At 36.0% G+C, this 21,688-nt stretch overlaps 2 protein-coding genes across 2 annotated transcripts; both read left to right on the top strand.

Annotated features, from left to right (window-relative positions):
• Nucleotides 1-429: 429 nt before the first annotated feature.
• LOC134376940 (olfactory receptor 5T2-like) lies at nt 430-1,350 on the top strand. Its single transcript, XM_063095523.1, has one exon. It carries the CDS (start codon nt 430-432, stop codon nt 1,348-1,350), a length of 921 nt encoding a protein of 306 aa, XP_062951593.1.
• An 18,390-nt stretch (nt 1,351-19,740) lies between these two features.
• LOC134376934 (olfactory receptor 8J2-like) lies at nt 19,741-20,688 on the top strand. The gene has a single exon (XM_063095516.1). The coding sequence runs from the start codon at nt 19,741-19,743 to the stop codon at nt 20,686-20,688; it is 948 nt and encodes a 315-aa protein (XP_062951586.1).
• Nucleotides 20,689-21,688: the final 1,000 nt, after the last annotated feature.

Genomic DNA, 21,688 nt, shown 5'->3' with positions numbered 1-21,688 from the left:
ATTTTACACAATTGCTGAGAGATCTAGAATTCTGGTATGCTATACCAATGCTCTGTACACTGATACACTCTCTCATAATGTGTTTGAATGTCAGCAAGAATTTTTTTTAGCACTCACTTGGTGTTTTAATGTTATTTAACATAAAAGGAGCTAATAAAATTCAGTGGTAAATTAATCAGTCGACCCGATGGTTTTTGAGATATAAAGCAATCATCCAGTAAATGAATTCATCTGTCTTTGATTCTGAAGCAAATGGCATGAATACTTGTCACTGTCTTCTGATGTGCTGCTAGAACATCATGAGTGCGAGAATGGATATATGTGAAGTCATAGTTCACGCTCCCTTGATTCATAATATTGTTCATTGTTTATAGTGATATGAACCGTAATTTTATAAATATCTTCAAGCTTGTTCTGTGAGATTTCATCATGGAGAATGTCACTGAAGATACCACATTTGTTCTGAAGGGCTTCACAGACAATGTTGAATTGCAGATCATATTTTTCTTCTTGTTTCTAGTAATTTACCTCTTTACACTTGTGGGAAATTTAGGGCTGGTTGTACTGGTCATTGGGGATTCCAGGCTTCACACCCCCATGTACTATTTTCTGAGTGTGTTGTCTTCTGTGGATGCCTGCTATTCCTCAGTTATTACACCAAATATGTTAGTAGACTTTATGTCAGAAGATAAAGTCATTTCATTCCCTGGATGTGCAGCACAAATGTTTCTTGCTGTTTCTTTGGGAACCACAGAATGCTTTCTCTTGGCTGCAATGGCTTATTATCGCTATGTGGCCATCTACAACCCACTTCTGTATTCAGTGAGCATGTCACCCAGAGTCTACATGCCACTCATCATTGCTTCCTATGTCGGTGGCATTTTACATGCTACTATACACACAGTGGCCACATTCAGCCTATCCTTCTGTGGATCCAATGAAATTAGACACATCTTTTGTGATATCCCTCCTCTCCTCGCTATTTCTTGTTCTGACACTCACACAAACCAGCTTCTACTTTTCTACTTTGTGGGCTGTATTGAGGTAGTCACTATCCTGATTGTCCTGATCTCCTATTGTTTTATTCTTTTGGCTGTTTTCAAAATGCATTCTGAAAAAGGAAGGCAAAAAGCATTCTCTACATGTGGCTCTCACCTAACTGGAGTGACAATTTATCATGGAACTATCCTCTTCAGTTACATGAGACCGAGTTCCAGCTATGCTTTGGACCACGACATGATAGTGTCAATATTTTACACTATTGTGATTCCCATGCTGAACCCCATCATCTACAGTTTAAGGAACAAAGATGTAAAATTGGCAATGCAAAAACTGTTTGGGAAAAATTAGTTTATCAATAAAGTATGCATTTCACACTGAAAATTAAATTAAAAAAATTTGAATGACATTTTGTACCTCAACATCAAGAGAGTATGATAAAATATTTGTTTTAATTTAATAGTATAATTCTGTTATTCTTGGACATTTTAAAATAAAGATCATTGTAACCCTCTACCTATACTGTTTTTTACATTCAGAAAAAATAGAATGACCTATTTTCATTTTAGTATGTCCATATATACACATATTTACACATATGTGCATATATGCTATACTAACTGATTTGCACACAATAAAACCACCCAGCACGTATGTATATAATCATCACTATAAATTGCTGTATATCATTTACTTTTGTTTCCATATAACTCAAGTCATATAGAGTCCTATAGTTGTAATTACAATAATATTATAGTTATAGCTGACTAACTTAATCATACACCACCTAATCCATGGAAAAAAAAACATTGTTAACATAAGTGAAGACCATTTTTCATGTAGTCATTTGTGTCTGAAACCAGTTCAGAGTAAAATGCTCTGTCCTTACATCTATGCTCATTTGTAGAAATCTCATCACAGCCTGTGGCTCAAACACCACAGATGACGTGTTCAAGTTCTCATGTATCTTTATTAGGCTGATTTGTGAATGTGTATTTCTCCCTCTTTTACTATATTATCCAAAGCATTGGCATAAAATCAAATCTTTATTTTTTCATAGAAAATAGAAATTTGACTTGTTACTTATGAAGATTATACTTAAACTCAAGAATAACAGAAGAAAAGCACAATATAATAAGGTACAACTAGCTGGCAGATACAGCTCTTTCCAGAAATAAGCCCCCTCCCACTCTTGTGGGATTCCCTATATGCCCTGCACCTACTCAGTTTTGACTGTTTTCCTGTGACGCATGCCACTGTGTGATGCTCTTTCAGATGCCACCATTCCTCATTGTCCAGGCCCAAGAAGGAAGGCACACAAAAGGGTCTGGTCTACACTCACATTTAACCCTGCTTCTAACAGGTATTATTTTCATCACAATGATCTGTCTCCTTCAAACATAAGTTTTAGTGGCAGTGTTTCTTTTGCTTTCCTTCATCTTTATTTATTACTTTTAATTATTATCTTGTGAACTCATTTTCTTTCTTGAGTCTCTTTTATTCATTAGTCACAGCAAGATAACATTATTAGGATGTACAATAAAACCAAAGGATGTTTTCCTAAAATGGTATTAACAAATTTAAAAAAAAAAAAAATCTCAACAGTACAAATATTGAACATCTAGATCCTACTACAATATACTTCTTCACAAAAGCTATGGATTTGATTTTTTTCTGTCTAGAGGGCACTTCCTTCTGATATCACATTGTTCCTTCCTCCAAATTTCAAAACCAAGTCATGGTCATTAATATCCATTATCTGTGCATATTGAAATCATACAAATAAGGACCAACCCTGTGTGTGTTTGTGTATATCTATGTGTATAAATAAAGCATGAAAGCAATCCTTAAACACAGCTGAAAATCACAAAGAATGATAAACTTTATTCTTATAATTTTTCAAGTGTATATTATAGAAATAATAACAAATATGGTATAAGAAAAATACACAGACTTCAGAAAATAGATTCAGTTATCTGCTGAATTAATAAATACTGTATGAAAAATCCATAGGACAATGAATAAAAAACCATACAATTCACAAAGGAAGAAACCTCTTATGAACAATGCAACACTTCAATAATGATTTGGAAACCGTAAATGTAAAATTATATGAAACACTCTTACATACATAAAACTGACAACAAACAAAAGTTGGTGACTTCAAAGTAGGGTAAGGTGTTGGAGTAAAGAAAATATTTCTAATGTGCTGGTGGTTGATATAAAGATGACAGGCTCTTTGGGAAACAATTTGTAAATGTCTAATGAGTATATATTTAGCAAAATCAGAGAATAACATATAACTGAGTGAGTTAACTTGGATGAGTTCAAAAGCAAACACCTGAGTGAAAAAATACCTGGAGGATAAGACATTCAGTAGTATATTATGCAAATGTACTTAAAACATATTCAAGTTTAGGGTATACTTTTTAATGAATACATATATATGTATAGTTAAACAATGACAATCTGTATATGAATGAGAAATAGTAGATAGGGTTTTTCTCTGGTAAAGGAACAAACCTGATAGAAGCAGAACCAGGATAAATAGGAATAGGAAGGTGTGTGTGAAGAGTTTTAATTTTACAAAATATGATTTATATGGTAAAAATAGACTGACTAGTATGAATATGTATGGTCAATTGTACACCGAAATAATATTCATTGTGCAAAATAGTTACATTGTTAATATATACAAGAACTCTTAAGGTTATTAGAATTCCCTAATTTAATTACATATTTTTTTTTAAAGTTTGGTAATTTGCAAAAAAAAAAAAAAAAAAAAACGAATTAGTGTGACTATACCAAATTTAAAACTTCTGTAAACCAATAGCTATCATAAACTAATTAAAAGGACAACTAATTTATGGCATGTAGTTATTGTGACATTTATTGAGTGTACAAAAATTTTTATCAAGAAAATACAAAAATTATGTGGGTAAATGTATAATTAGACACTTCACTAAAAAGGACGCACAAATAAAGAACATGTAAAAATAGACTTAAGCTCATTTAAAAATAATTAAGGTAAAATTCACATGCCATAAAATTAACTATTTTAAAGGAAATGATTCAGTGGCAATTATTACATTCACACCTATATCTAGTTCCAAAAATTTTTCATCACTACAGCATACCTTTTACATATGAGGATACTTCAAAAAGATTGTATAAAAATAGAATTCAAATATTATGCAAATCTTTCCATAAACTTTTTGAGGAACCTTTTACTTTCTCCCTATTCTCTACTTCCTTCGGCCCCTGGCAATCTGTATTGAATTTCTATGTATTTTTTAATTCTGGATAGCTCATATAAAGGAATTATAGAAAGGGTTATCTTTGAGGTCTGGCTGCTTTAACTTAGCATAATGTTTCCAAGATTAGTACCTGCTGTAGCATGTATTGGTTATTTATCTTGCATAACTAAGATTCCATAGCAACTAATTAGCAACTTTCCATTTCTCCCAACCCCAGCCCATTGCAACCACCATTCTACTTTCTAATCCTATAACTGTGAGTAATTCCAATAACTCATAAAAGTGGAATCACATGGTATTTGTCCTTCTGTGACTGGCTTATTTTACTAAGAATTATGTCCTCCAGTTTTATCCATATAATCATATATTGCAGATATTGCAAGATATCCTTTTTTTTTTAAGGCTGAAAAACATTCCATCATATTGATATACCACTTTTTCTTTATCCACTTATTCATCAATGGATACTTTGGTTTTCTCCACATCTTGGCTATTTTTAATAATGCTGCAATTAACATGGGTTACTAATATCTCTTTGAGATCCTAATACCAATTCTTTTGAATAAATATCAAAAAGCAAGATTGCTGGATTATATGGTAGTTTCATTTTGAATTTTTTTTAGGAATTGCCATACTGTTCTTTATAGTGGCTGCACAATTTTATATTCTCAACAGAAAGTTACAAGCGTTCTAATTTCTCCATATCCTAAGCAATACTTGCTTTTTTTTTTTTTTCTTTTTAGTATTTTTCCTTCTTGATGATGATAGCTATTCTAACAGCTATAGGGAATATTGCATTTCTATTCAAGTCTTTTGTCCATTTTCTAGTTTAATTTTAACTTAATTGGGCCATTTAACATTATGCTGTTGAGTTGTAGTAGTTTTTTAATTCATTCTAGATATTTGCTGCTTATCAAATGTATTATTTGAAAATATTTTCTTCCATTTTATATGTCTTTTTCACTGTATTAATAATGTTCTTGATGCATAAACATTTTTAATTTTATGAAGTTTATCTATTTTCTTTCATGTGTTGCTTGTACATTTCATGTCATGTTTAAGAATCCATTGCCGAATCTGATTTCATGAAGATTTACACCTATGTTTTCTTCTAAGAATTTACAGTTTTACTTTAATAGTTGGAGTGCTAATTAATTTTTAGTTAATTTTTGTATATATTTTGAGGTATTGGTCCAACTATTATTTTGCACATGAATATTCAGTTATCCCCATACTCTAAATTTATTTTTAGTTAGTTTTCAATGTAAAAGCTCAATGATATTTTCACTGCTTCCTTTCATTTTGAAAAATATGAGATTCCTGGCATTTTAAAAACTGATAGAATACAAAAAATGCTCCCAAATTATTCCTGGATATATAAATATTAAAATATATTATAAATATACATATCAAAAAGGTTTTATTGCATCCACTAGCTTTCTATATACTGATACCTTATGACCTAATAATTTCTAAATAGCATTTAAGCATATGAAGTTGGTATATTTTTGCATGTTAGGAAAAGGAGGAAAAAATGTGTGAATTGCACTACTGATTGTGAAGGAGAATACTCAAACATGACAAAAATTCTCATCTCATTTAAATGCATTAACAAAATCCATAGCAATCAAAGTTTTAAATCTCAAAAATTTATGGTTAAGAGAAAAATAGTAAATTAATGACAAAATGATGTGAACAACATAAATCCACTTATGTGAATTAAAACTACTTAACTATCAATAATATATATCATGAAAATATTGAACATCATAACAATAAATGGACTTTATATAAAAATAAACAATCTATGTTAACTTTGAAGACATTAAATTAACTAAGTCAGTCACACAAGGACTAGTACTGCATGATATCACCTATATGATGCATATGAAATAGTCAAACACATAGAAGCAGAGAGTTGAATGGTGGTTTCCAGGGACCGGGAAAGGGGTAAATGCAGAATTGCTGTTCAAAGGCTATAACATTTCAATAATGCAAGATGATTAAGTTCTAGAGATTTGCTGTACACTACTGCCTCTATAGTTAAGATCACTCCTTTCTACACTTAAAATTATTTTAAGATGTTAGATCTCATGTTAAGTTTTCATAACACACAAACAAAAACATTTGAAAGAGAGAAAAGAAGTTGTGATAATTAATTATGGCTGACTCTAGAGAGGATGGAGGGAATGGGATGGGATAGGTTGGATAAATAAAAATTGAAATTATCTAAAATAACAAAGCATATAATATAACACCACTCATGTTGTTTAATATGGGTCATGGAAACATGTTTTCTATGATGTCATTTTTCTGCCTGTGTGTTTCTTACAAATAATTTAAAAGGTGAAATTTTGTGACCCAATTGATGCTGGAGAAGAGGGTCTGGGGAGGCCAGATGGCCAGTCTCAATCTACCCTGTCTGCTTACCAGGTTCTAGACCCCACCACAGGAAAAAATTCAAGACCAGAGTCAGTAGAATGTGACAACAGGTTTAACGTAATGAATAAGAGAAACAGATTTCACAAAGAAAGTGTGGCCTACATTCAGAGACTGAGCAGGACCCACATCAAATTTGACACAAAAGTAAGAAATACATGCAGAGTTTAGTACAGAGTGTGGGCTGGCTCAAGAGAGTGAGCAGCCACTTGCTAAAAGCAAGTCTGGTATAGAAAGAAAGTCATACCCACTCCACATTCACTGAGCAGGAGCTCTGCCTTCTACTGGGATTCCACTTTTATAGTTTTGCTATCTAATACATATTAGAATATTAATGAATATTCGATTAAGGGGATGGTTCCCTGTTATGGAGCACAATCTTCCACACGCTCAGTTGGTCTCCTTTTAGGGCATGTTCATTGGTCAAATTGTATCACATACATTGAACATATTTAAGAACGTTCTGTGCTCATTAGCGCCCTTTGTGGAAGGTCATTCAAAAGTAAACTCCCCTCCATCGATCATGCTTGTCCACTGGTGTCATGTAAACCTGTATACTTCCATTTACTCAGCATACTCAGCTACTGTACTTGCATAAGTACACCACTTATGGTCTCAATCTCCCCATGTTCGTGCCCAAAATAGGTACAATAAGCTATGGTAACTCTCTTCTAGGTGAAGACTTAGAGGAGGGGTTTGAGACCTTGCAGAGTGGTTTGAAATCCAGAGGTGTGTCCAGAAACTCAAACCCAGGAAAACTGAGCACCTTCTATCTCATTCCCCCCTCAGAAATTCCATTACCTTAATCTTAAGGGAAGCTGAAGGGTGAAGGTTTAACCTCAGTGGCTGCTTCAGGCTGATTAGGACTGTAGGTCCTGCCTATCCAGGAATAAAAATCCCTGAATTCCTGATCTAGGAGCCACAGCTAAGTTTCAGGCAGTCAGGTCAGTACAGGTTAGAATCCACAAAGAGTCATCACTTTCACATGGAACTGTTGAAGTCTAGAAGAGATAAATTTAACACAAAGGTTAAAAATACAGAGATAAAAAAGTAAAAGCAATAGAAAGGCCACTGATAGTCCTAACATGGGTAAAAACCAAGTTGCCAAGGGTAGGTCATTCTTTACAGATTCCCAAATGCTTTGCGAGTTAGGATTATAAAACTTGTGTAACCAGGTGGCTTGTTCATATATTTTTTTACATCTTCTTCTACTTGATTTGAAGTGTTTATTCATGTGCAACAAGTTTTATTTATCACAACACGTGTTCTCCTTCTTCAGCCAGAAGATAATCCAGGACCAGATGACAGTCCAGGACAACACCAGCAAGAGAGTCCAGGGATCTTGTAATTTTTACGTGGCATCCCCGGTTGTCTGGGCTAACTCAGCTACCAAGTTAGGCAGATTCCATAAAGTAAACTCAAGATATATGAATCCTCTCCAAGGAGCAGTTAATCCAGTAACTGCCCCAATACCAGCTAATATTAGGCCGTCAGTACATTTCTTTCTGTGTGTCCTGTTGCAGATCTTGTTATAGGTAACTACAGTTTCTGGAGATAGGTGTCCCACTGTACATTGTCCTGTAAATACGACATTGTCTAGACATGGGTAGACTCTTGCTTTAAGAGGTGAGGAAAACCTTCCATTCAGGTAAATGAGCTCTGGGTCCAATTTGCTGGTGATCTGTTTGAGGAGACTGCACTGAAGAGGACATTGCCTGATGGAGCACAGGCTCTTCTGGGAGAAGTTAAAATTCTTAATTATTTGAAATACTCAATCAGAGGAATTAGAAGTATTGAAACTTGGGGAAAGCAGCCCTCCTGACTGGAGACTCATGTCCTTGCTAAATCCTGCCTCTGAAATGCCAAACTCTGCTTTCCAGGGGCTTAGAGGCATGCTATGTACTTCCCACAGAATACAACTGTCTTTTGTGTCTGGGACTCTCTTGTTCTTGGTTTTACTTACAGTACACCAGTGTGTATCATTTGGAGTACAAATGAGGACATGAGAAAGGACATGAGAAAGTCTTAGGGTATATTGCTGAAAGGTGGCAGGCTATCTTTGTTTTATCTTTCTAGATGTGACATTGTGGAGAGCTGTCAGGTTCATGCATGCCATTGGTCTAGTATTACCTAGGGGACTTCTATAGCGGGTGGGCTAGGATCTCAATCCTGAAATGCAATATTGAAGTCCCCTTCATGAAGGTATCCTCTTATCATGTTTGATCGGACATGAGGATTACACTATATTCAGAAGTTAGAAAGGTTTTCCAGTTTAGCAATATTAGAAAACATATTGACTATAGCTTTGTTCTCCCATTTTATATAAGCAGTTATAAGTGATAAAAAGAGGATGTTTTGACAACAGATGTTCACAGTTCATTCTCATCATTATAACAAGAATCTCTGGACCCAGCATGGACAGAATAAATCTTTACCAAGAGGAGTGGGTTTGGCAAAATAGCAGAGTGACAGTATTACCAGGAAAATTACTAGGCCTAGTATTATCCACCATATCACTTACCTGGCTGCAAGTTGGTCTCTTAGGATATTTTCCTCTCTGAAAACATATTTGAGACCTTCCACAGGTCACACAAGTAGAGAGAGTTGTCTCCAGTCCCCTGGGGGTTCTTGTAAAGTGTTATAAGAGAAAGGTTTTACTAGAGACAAACAGACTTAACTAGGCAGGCCTTTGCCTCCATGCATCTGATTGACTCCAATGTGTATCCTGATTTCAGTTCTCATTCAAACACAATTTGTCTTAAGATACTGTAAATGATACTAATTTTTTCTCTATTTGAAATATGTAAGCTGTGCTATAACAAAGCATCCTGTCAGGTGTAGCCACCGTCCATGTATTTGAGCTTCAGGGGTCAAGAAACATATTTAAGCTGATTCCCACCATACCTGGTGGGCCACATCTAAACCAAATGTGAAAAAACATACCACATATCACCTTACTGCCAATTATATAGCCTGGGGTTGCTGCCTTCTTCCCCATTCATATAACAGTGAGTATCTTTTCCTTCAAGTTTCTCTACTGGAACTTCTTCTGGCTCCCTTCTTAAGGACATACCATTGCCAATACCTCCCACACTTCATGATTTTCCACTGCCACCCCCTTCAGACCAGCCATACTCTGTTAGAGCAGTAACCCAGCTACAGTGATGCCCCCTTCCTTGTATACCAGAAAATTGTCCATTTAGGCATAATCTGCCTCCTTAACCCCTCTAGCCACCTTGGGGACTTCTGGCCACCCTGACCAGTCACCAGTGTACCAGTAGCTGCCCCAAGGCTAGTAACCCTTTGACAGGAAGTGAGCTAACCAACTGGCACTCACTTCCCTTTCCATTGCCCTCACAAATGGAGCCCAGAGCACATGCACCTAGGCTTGGAAGCATAGTCAGTCTAGATGCCTCCATGAATATGAATAACAGCCCTTTTGAAGGTCCAGAGTGTCAGCACCCCAAAAAGTCACTTCGTCTGCCAATGCCATTTATTCTCTGGCTGCCAGACCTCTTCCTATACCAAAACTGCCTGCTGGGGAGCTGTGTGAAAGTGAGGAGAACAGAGTCTATGACCCCCTCCTCTAGGCATTGTGGGGCTTCAAATGGCTTTTGGAGACAACCCAGAGTTCACAATTACGTGATCTTGAGAAAAAGATCTATACTTGTACATATGAAGCAGTGTAAAACACTCAGTGCCAGGCATCACCTGCCATTGAGAATGATACATTTGATGAAGGGAATTTGGCCATAGCCCATGTCAATACTGGCCCTGAGGAATCAGAAAATTAAGATGATGGGTGTGATATTCCCAGCCCATCCTTGCTAGCAGTGCTGGTCCACCAAACTCTCACAGATATGTCTAATGCTGGCTCTCCTTTGTCTGACTATCTCTAGATGGTGATCCCACAACAACCTCCCCACAAACTATTTCCACAGAGAATCGCCTCCAAAAAATAAGTATGTAGCTGTCAGCAAGGTGACAGTGCTACTGCTGCTTCTGCCACCACCTCGCCTCAGCTCTCCAGTGAGATCAGGAACCTCATCAGCCAAAGACACTCCTACTAGGACATTCAGAAAGCTTTGGTCATCTCTAATTAGCCATCCTAAGGTGTCTTTCCGGAAGCCTTGGGGTATAGCTCACTGTGTTTCTTCCTTGGAATATTGTGCCAAAATATGTTTTGTGCTCAAGGAAGAACTCAGTGCAGGAGAACTAATGCCCCCCCTCATAGACTGAGCTTGAACCACTTGTTAGGAAGCAGGCTGAGAAGGAGTTGGTTGGTGCACCAGGGGCTGAGGTTGCCCTGGATCGACTCCCAACACTGGGCTGTCTACAATGTCAGGTTGATGAAATGGTTCATTTGGAATCTAACTATTTGACATGATGGAAGACATAGATTCTGGTACCAGGCTGGAGTGACAGAGGGACCACTATTTGTTTATCTATTGTCTTAACAGTTGATTGACAGCAGGTGGCTTACTTAGAGTTAACAAGCTATACATTAATTAGTACACTGCCAATTTTAAGAATTTACACCAATCCTTTGTTTAGAAACAGGATGTCTCATTCAAGTCATTTGTTCCCTTTCAATGTTGCAAATATTTTTAGAGAACAGCTTGTGTAGCTGAGTCAGCAGCAAGATATTTTCTCCTTTTTGATCAAAAAATTTCTCATGAAAGCATTGCTGATTAATTTTCCGATTGAAGAGGTCTTATTTTTCTTTGTACTAGTCCCTCGGTGCTGGGAAAGCTTGTTGCCAGGTATACTGATTTCACATAGGGGTGGGGTGGGGTTGGGAAGATGAAACAGCAGTTAGGATGAATTAGGGCAACCTGAATTGGGATCAGGAAATTAGAAAAGATGTGCTATTTTATAACCAATGTTTCCAATGGCATTCTGTTACAAATAGAGAGCAGATTCTTATTGAATTTATGTGAATAACCATATTGTCAAAAAAATCACAGAGTCACTCACAAGAAGTTTTCAAAGTTTGGAGGAGCCCAATGGGGAAAAAGCAAATGCTTCCATCTCTGTTCATAAATTATATGTTATGAAATTACTGTAAGTTATAGGTAGCTTAAGAGAGAAGTTTCCTTAAATCTGGAAAATAAAACATTGACATAAAGAGCCAAAAAGTGAAAGTTAAAAAACATGTTTATCAGTTACTTATTTTTATGTAGTTAGTTTTTGCTTTGCTTGGTCTGAATTAGCATTTTTAAAGACCCATCAGTTTTTAATAGAGTTCTGAAGAACCTTTATTCTGACAATTGATCTTAAAGTTATTTAAAACCTGTGTTTAGAGTTCTTTAGATTTTTGCTGACTGAGAACAAGACTTAAATGACAATGACAAGGAAATTTGGTTATTTCTGTGGCATACAACAAACTTAAATTAAAATTATGACTGATAACATTTATACTCAGACATAACATTTTCCTAGGAACATTATACAGTTCTGGGGGGCATATTAAGAATTTATCAGTATGACATAAAGAAGGTCGAATATCATTTCTTGTTTTGACAATGCTTCCCATATAGTTAAACTTGTCAGATAATCCAAATGGCTTTATTTTATCTTTTTTTTTCTTTTACATATATTCTTTGAAAAGCTCCAGGGCCCTTGGAACATCTCAAAGTTAGTTCTAGTCAAAAAGACTGAATTTCTAGGAATTTGGTTGTGGGAAGTTTGACAAAGGTTTAAAAGACTTAAATAGAATTATATGTCATTAAAAAATTCTTCCATAAATTCACCTTTCAAAATCCATTATTACAACTTACAGACCTTTTGCGATATGCTCAGACTTTTCCTTTTTGTCCCCATACTTCCCTTCTTCCTAGTCTGAAACAATCCACCCATTCTTTTCATAATGACAAAATTTACTATACATTATTTCTTTCCATACAAATTTACTCTCTTTCCCTTTTAACCTTCTGAATCACAACTACATCTTTAGATCTCTAGCATTTCTCACATCTGTCTCCTCTTCTACAAACTTTTTCCTTATTACCAATACCGAATAAGCATCATTTATCTAAATATTTTATACAGAATGATCTTTCTGCTATAGGCTGGCTTCACAACTTTAATCTTAAAAGCCTCTAGCAGAGACAAATGTAATCCTGTCTGACCAGTACACCCATGCAAAAATGTATGCTGATAATTTTGATAAGATATTTCATAGTGATCTAATTTTCAAAAAGCTTTTCAACCCCCACCCCCTTTTAGTTTGAATTTCAATTTCAAGCAACCTTGATTCTTCACCTCACAGGCTTCTGCTTTAAAACTTGCAGAACTTTGTGGACACATGGGGACACATTGTGTCCAGAGACTTATCCAATTGTAACTTTCTGGAGCAGTTACTGTTTCTCAAGTTTGTCTAGAGAAACTCAGACAGAGAAGAACACACACACACACACACACACGCACGCACACGCACGCACACACACATTTTCTTTTTGATCACCAGGTCTTTAATGACTAGAAGGCACACACTTAGTTACTAAACCCAGGCTGGCAGAGCTATCCCAAACAAGCTAAATGCCGGCTTCTACATCCTTGAGTCATTTCTCACACCCAAATGGTACTTTTTAACAAATAGCATAGAAAGGGTGTTACAGAAGAGAAATTATGCTTGAGGAAGGATAAAACAGAAAAGTGAGGAAGGCAGCAAAGCACATGAGATTTAGTACAGCTAGGAGGTGAAACACACAGCTAGGGAACATAGAAGTGAGAGGCCATCCCTCATGTCTCCATTCATTTGGCTCTTGTTAACTCTTCCAAATAGGCTGTTCTGGTTACCAGTTTCATTACAGGCTATAATTGGAAACTGTTTCACTCACTGCAGGAAATATTCCACATTTCATGTTTAGCTTACAATGTTACACAAAGTTCATGAATGGGCCTTGCAATTTCTAAACAAACCCCGACACAAACTCTCCTTTTTCACCTGTAAGACTGTAACACTGTGCTATAGGCCAATTATTTTCTGCAAGGGTTTAAAAAAAAAAAACTTAAGAAACTTAAGACAAGATGGCACCCATGGTAGGAGCTTGAGAGAAAAGAGGATGGAGGATTATGGGAAGGAGAATAAGATGGTGGCTGGCTGAGAAGTCATGGTTATGCCACCCACTGGAAATCAGGGAAAGTCCCCAAGTCCCAGACATGAGGCTGGGCCTACAAAGGCAGTTAGCACCCACAGGTGGGCCTGTTAACATAGGAGAAAGTGCTAGGAACCTAAAGTGTAAACAAGCAAGTTTAGGTTTACAAGAGTTTTGCATACACAGCAAACATGGAAAGAATCACAAAGCTGACAGCCACAATCGACATGGAAGAGAAGATGCACAAAGTCTGAAGAATGGGTACTGAAATTAAATCTTGGTTTCTCCAGAGCATGCAACCTAATCAGTTGCACTAATTCATCATCTCTCCTCATAACCTGATGTAATTGGGAGCAGAATGTTAGGAGATCCACTCACACAATTTCAGGTTCTTTCATGGCGCAGGTGGCTTTCCTCAAGTCCCAGCATCCTAGGACCAAGCTCTAGATGGGACGGCTATCTAAAAGCTGAGGACCCAATGCAATCTAGGGGGCCAAAACAGGGAACTGTTATGCCAATATGGCACCTAACACATGAAGTGGTTACCACAAAACAGGGAGTAGTTACTCCAGAACTGGGAGTGGCAACCCACAAACCCAAGGAATACCAATTATACTATTTGATGGTTCAGAATCAGGCAGAGAAAGAAGACTCCTTGTGGCTCAATTCTGTCCCTTAGCACATGGCTGCACTGACAAAGCCCTGGCCATTGGGGGTGGTCTCCTGGCTGGCTTGTGAGTTATGATGCTGGAGGAGAGGGTCTGGGGGAGGCCAGATGGCTGGCCTCAATCTACCCTGTCCTGTTACCAGGTTCTTGAACCTGCCACAGGAAAGAATTCAAGAGCAAAGTCCCAGTAGAAAGTGACAAGAGTTGTAATGTATTGAATAAGAGATACAGATTTCACATAGAAAAAGTGTGCCCTAGCTCCAGAGACTGAGCAGGGCCGACACTAAGTTTAACACAAAAGTAAGAAATATACACTTAAAGTTTTTTACAAAGTGCAGGCTGACTCAAGAGAGTGAGCAGCCACTTGCTAAAAGCAAGTTTGATACAAAAGAAAGACATACATACCCCACACTCACTCTTGGTGAGTGAGCAGCAGCCCTGCCTTGTACTGGGTTTCCACTTTTACAGTTTTGCTTTCTAAGACATATGCGTACTAGCTAATGAATATTCAACTAAGGTGATGGTTCCCTGTTGTGGAACATAATTGTACAAATACTCTGGTGGTCTCCATTTAAAGCATGTTCATTGGTCAAATTCTATCACATGCACTGAATATATTAAAGAACTTCCTGTGCTCATTAGCATCCTTAGTAGAAGGTCATTTAAAGAATAAATTCCCTTCCACTGAGCAGGCTTTGTCACTGGAGTAATACAAACCAATATAAATTCCTTTTACTTGGTGGGGCCTGAGAAGAAGAGGGGCCTGAGACCTTGAGGAGTGACTTGAAACCCAGAGGTCTGTCCTGAAACCCAAATCCAGGGAAACTGAGCACTTCCTGTCTCACAATGATGCTCCCAGACTTAGCATTTAGCCTGCTTCCCCAAGATAGGCTTACTACTTAGCGTATTGAAAACTCAGGATGTAGAACATAGCTCCTATAAAGTAAATTTACTTCAAAGAAGAGATCAAACTATAATGTAAAACATTGACAACAATGTAAAATTAAAAGCAGTAATTTTCAAAACATCTTTGCAATATTAAAAGAATGCCAAACAGGGAATTGTCAGAACTGGTGAGAGAATGAGGATATTAAGAAAGACTTTGTTCTACCACTTGAAATACAAGCACAACCTACATTACAGAGGAAGTATAAATATCACTGTCTCATGGGTATTTTTTGGGCTTCAAGAGAACTTCAAGAGTATTTTTAAGTTGATAAAAATCCTTGTAAATTACTCTTTACATTCCTGAATCTGTCTATGATTTTATCATTTTATTTTGTATTATTTCACAGACTACAATGTGCCAGCCACTTATTAAATATTAGGATAACCAAGATAAAGAAGAAACAGTTGTGTTCTGCCCTAAAGAAGTAAGTACACTAGAGAATGATATGCAGGTTGCCCATGTGTCTTTATCATAGTTGAAATTGCAGTAAAGATTAAATACAGTACTTGAAGTGAATATGTCATATTTGATTTTAGTATTTTAAGAAAAATGTTTTTTCCTTCATTCACTTGTTCATTCTTTTATTCCATCAGTTAGTCAGTCAGATATTTTGAATATATACTCTTAATACAATTTTAGAAGCTGATAATAAAGATGAAAAATTCAGTCATACCATTTGCACTTGCAATGCTTATAGATTAGAAAATTCCACACACACACACACACACAAAATAGTTATCAGTGCTTAATTAAAATGTCTATCTATGGTTTAAAGAAAGATCACAGGCTTATGTAAAAAAAAAAAAAGTAATTTTTACCTAAACAGTGAAAATTAAACACTAGAAATAAGACAACGTATTTCCTGGGTGACTGAAGAATTTCATCAGATAATTTGATAATCAGTCACTTAATGCCATTCACATAAGAATTTCTGTTTCATATTCTCTGATTTTTATGGCATATACATCAGGGCTTGCTCTTGATGCAGAATGGATTCTTTGCCTTCAGTTCTATTCCCGATATTAACATTAAAATTAATCATTGGGGACAGAATCCTGCTCTTTCTAACAGTTCCATTTTCTTCATCCTAGGGCCAGCAGCAGCACTTCCATCTAATATAGGAATACAACTTAAGAAAAACATTGTTTGCTATTCACTATGAACATCACAGTGAGTCCCTAAGCAATCTCTACATTTCTACGTTATCTACATTATCACCCTTTGGGTGAAATTTTGATTGAAATCCTGGTTAATGAGGATTCAGTTTGTGTACATCTCCCTAAGGAATCAGACCTTTTTCTGGGAATTGTTCTTATCATGTTTAGGGGCTGGGACCTAGAAACAAACACATTTCAATGTGAAGGACTTCAGGGCCTTCAGCCACTTATAAAACTCTTCCGCATCTTCATGAACCAATCTTGAGAGCAGATCTCAGCAAAACTCTTTGCACAGGTAGGTTACACCAAATATTTTACTTATTCCTCATTGTAACTGTGAGTATCAAGTATCTTGGAAGCTCTATCAATTTAAATTAAACTTAGGACTGAAATGATATCTAATCTGAATTTTTTCCTAAGTGACTCAAATGTCTTCCCACTGAGTGTCTAGTAAAAGTGATGATGATATAATGTTAATAATAGTATATACATCCCTATTAAATACACATCCATATTAATACATTAGACTGCTTGACTGTTTATACAAAATAATGAATAGCTCTTGCAGGAAGAATATCTCACATTAGTAGGAAGAGTGTTTTTTTCCTACCCTAGAACTAAGAGATATTTCAGAAGACAGTCTACAGAAGATAGGAAACTTCTTAAGTGTCTCTAAACTTATGACTCCATGTACCCAGGAAAGGTTTACAAAATTACTTAAATTCAATAAACAGAAGAGGACGTTTTTCTTCTCTTCTTGAAGTTTGCATTGTCCAGGGTTAAAAACCCAAAATGATCAGGTTCCCTGGTGCCAATTGTCAGATTCTATGTCCCTGGTGGACACTGAGAGCTCATGTTGAGATTCAGTGTTCGTCACAAACACAAGCCATATCCCAACAAACTTAAGACAAATTTCACAGTTAGAGATGAATGGAAAACAGTCTTGAGATCACTCAACAAGCTATTTAAGAGTTACTTTGCAATATGATTTCGCATTCAAATGGTGACACTTTTGAAAGTGAAATGAGGCATTAGGTATATTCTTAAAACTTTATTTACTGAAAATTTATTATATTGGTTGATCGATAAATTATTTCTATTCAAAAACTAATTGGAAAAATATTGTAGGAAATTATTATATCTCTTAACAGGAACAAATGTGAACTCAAATAAGATTTTGAAAAAAAAATAGGAAAAAAACTGGACTGTTCTATAGAAACTTAATTTTAGTTACATATTCTTAGTGAAATTAAAAGCAACCCCAGTTCTGCCTTTACTTTAGTAGAGAAAGAAGTTAAAAAAGGTAAGGATATTTGCAAATACTCTCTATTCCCAAAGCTAATTCCACAATTTCATAGTAGACAGTCAGTAACTGCCGTTGTTATTCTTTTGTTGTTGTTCAAGTAATGAAAAGTTAACAAAATATGTGTGTCTGAGTGAATAATACACTGAGTTGCTTTATTTATAGTAATCATGTGGGATGTATTTTAATCAAAGTAAGTGTTGAAACAATGTTGTCCATCATAAGGTAACCTGCTTATAAATAATGCAGTCGTTTTTATGTGCAGTGGTAGGACAGAAAAGATATGGGATGGGCGGGACAATACAATCCCATCAGCTCATCAACCTCATATTTGGTGTATTGAATTAATTATCTTTACATCACAAACACTGAAGACTTAAGAGAGAATCTGGTTGCAGAAGAGTATGTTCTGCTTTGTTAAATATATATTTAAATACTATGTTTCCCAGTTTTTTAATGTACAAAATTGTCATTCATTTGCTAGTTTATTTTAACCTGTAAAAGCCCCCAGTACAGTGGAATATGTTACTGAGACTAAAATAAGAAATTACATTAAACATCATTCAAAGCATGCTAATAACAATAAATTAAGGTAACATTAGTTTCTCATTTACTTGGTACCAGACTATGCAAACAAACTATATATGTTTGTCATTTCATTTAATTTGCACAACAGAAGAATACGAGTTTGTGAAAAAAATCCCACAGACAGTAACAGGTAGAATAATAACCAACCAACCAAACATGTAAAGAAAATCACACAAAACAAAAGCATACCTCAATGAAGTTTAGACTGTCCTGTTAATCAATATCTTACACTGATAGACTCTGGAGTAACTTTACCTCATTGAGCCTCAAAGGTCTCATCAAACATGAAGTAATTATATCCACATTCAATGGCACTCCTGCAAAATAATGGGATCCTCACTGCAAAACACTTGCTGTCATTCTGGGCACATATTACTTGCTAAATAAATATTAGCACTCTCTCCCACTCATTTCTCTATTCAAGTAAATCAAAGTAGTCAACTTTAGCTAATAAAAAGTGTAAGTAACAAATATTTTAAAAAATCAAAACAGTCTTTAAAGAAGTAAAAGAGAAGAGGATAAGCTGGAAAGGGAAGGGTCAGAAGAGCTGCCAGACAAAATAGTAGAGGAGTCTGAATAGCTAGAAGTCACAGTGACAGGACAGAACTGTCACATCTGGGAGAAGAAATCAAATGTGATGTAGTAAAGAGGATTTTCAGTGTCAGAGTGCCACTTCAATGGAACAGTGCTGAGGTGTAGGCCTGTTTCTGGGCAAGTGAATCTGAATGGTGTGACAGAAATTACTAAGTGCAGTGTACACTGTTTCCAACAGAAATACTGAAATTCCCAAGGATGATTAATGACAAGGTATGGGCTGGAGAGGACACTTAAGGAAGCTAAGAAAAACATAACTGGAGGTCCCTCTGGCTCATCAACTTCCTAAAACCTGCCCTCTTTCATCCTTTTAATCACACATACATACAAACGTGTGCTTCTGTGTGTATATATTCATATATATACACATGCATAAATGCATATATATTCATCCAAAACATATGTCAATATAATTTATATATGTATAATAATATTCAATAGTGATGAAGAAGTTAGTAGTTCTTTTAAACAATTTTGAGAACTTTAACTTTTTTTCTGGTAAGCATTTCTGGATTTGTCAAAATATTACTAGAAAATCAATTAAGTTCTGTAAAATTTAATTGTTTGTCAACCAAAATAATCTGATTTTAAATAAAACATTTAATGACCACGCATCTAAGAGAAAAAAAGTATTACGTATTAATTTCTTTCCATTTTTCCCATTAAATGATGAACACAACAGAGTAAATGGCTTCTGGCAATCTCACCAGGGTGACTGAGTTCATTCTCTTGGGTGTCTCAGAACGTCCAGAGCTCCAGATTCCCCTCTTCCTGGTCTTCCTGGGGATCTATGGACTGACTGTGACAGGAAACCTGTGCATCATCACCCTCACCAGTGTTGACTCCCAACTTCAACCCCCCATGTACTTTTTCCTCCGTCACTTGGCTGTCATCAATCTTGGAAATTCTACCACCATTGCCCCTAAAATGCTGGTTAACTTCTTGGTTATCAAGAAAACCATATCTTACTATGGATGTGCAGCCCAGATGGGTGTATTCATAGTTTTCACTGTGGCTGAGATTTTCATGCTGTCAGCAATGGCCTATGACCGCTATGAGGCTATTTGCCACCCCCTGCTGTACATGGTGGTGGTGTCTCCGCAGATCTGCCATCTGCTGGTTTTCCTCACATACCTCCAAAGTCTGACCACAGCAGTGACTGTCACTTCCTGTGTGTTCTCCTTGTCATTCTGCACTTCCAACATAATCAACCATTTCTACTGTGATGACGTTCCTTTGTTAGCCTTGTCCTGTTCTGATACTTACCTTCCAGAAACAGCAGTATTTACCTTTTCAGGTACCAATTTATTTTTCTCCATGATTGTTGTTCTCGTATCCTACTTCAACATTGTCCTTGCCATTCTGAGGATACGTTCCTCTGAGGGACGACAAAAAGCCTTTTCCACCTGTACTTCTCATTTAATGGCTGTCTCTGTGTTCTATGGGACTCTTGTTTTCATGTATTTGCAACCAAGAACCAACCGCTCATTAGATACTGACAAAATGGCCTCGGTCTTCTACACCCTAGTAATACCAATGCTGAACCCCATGATTTACAGCCTAAGGAACAAGGATGTGAAACAGGCATTGAAGAGATTCCTGGATAACCCACTGAAATCCTTAAAGCTAATGTAGATTTAAAACTAAAACTATCTTCATTTAAGAATTGTCATTTCTTCCTAAAAATGCTGCTATTACAAGTGGCAATAAATGGTTAGAAACTCCATTAGTCTCAGTGAAAAAACTTTTGTTTTTATCAAAAAGTCATACATCCAAACAAGAAAACAACACACATAAACAATAAAGAGTAATTTGAAAATAAGCGAGCATATGTTATAAGCAAAATGTAAGTTACTACAGGGTTTGTATAATTTTTAATGAAGGAAGATGAATCTTGATAGCAGAAGGTGGACATATGTGAGGATCCGTTTTTGGAAGGTCGTCAAGATTCAGATCGCCCTCCTTGCAACAGACATCTTTTCTTCAACTATTCAATATTTTATATTCATTTTGCTCTATTTTATACATCCAATCCTCAACTCTTGTGGAACTATTTTTATTTTGTACTGAAAACAACTTTGTTTCATGGGAATAAAAATACTTTTAAGGTAAAATGAAAATTAAACTTAAGGTGTTCAATACATATGGAAATAGGACATGTGGAAAAACAGGGTAAACAAAAACATAAAATTTTCCTTTTCTTCCTTCTCACTTGGCGCTTGTACAATGAAGCAAAATGTTGACATATAATTCATTTTTCATGTAATATTGAAACAGTTGCATAGAGTTAATTGTCTTTGTTATGAAACCGTAGTACCAAACACTCCTTTTTTCATATTTTTGTTTAGTGTGATTTTTAGTGAATAGTTACTAGACAACCCCTCCCACCACCACCACAAAATAATGACCTTGTCTTCAAAGTTTCATCAATTCTCAAGAGTCCTCCTGGTCAAATAATAAAAAGAAGTTAATAGTGATTATGAACCATATCTTTATACATTTAAAATTCTACTAATATATGATGGAGTAAGAAAAAGTCAAACTGACATTGGAGGAGCAGTCAGTATCTGGAAAATACTTCATTTTGATATCTCCAAGGAGGTCAGAAATAACCAAAATTGATGCACTTCGATAC

The sequence above is a fragment of the Cynocephalus volans genome, chromosome 4 (assembly GCF_027409185.1).
Source record: "Cynocephalus volans isolate mCynVol1 chromosome 4, mCynVol1.pri, whole genome shotgun sequence".
Classification (NCBI taxonomy): Eukaryota; Metazoa; Chordata; class Mammalia; order Dermoptera; family Cynocephalidae; genus Cynocephalus; species Cynocephalus volans.
This window is presented reverse-complemented; position numbering and strand designations above follow the sequence as displayed.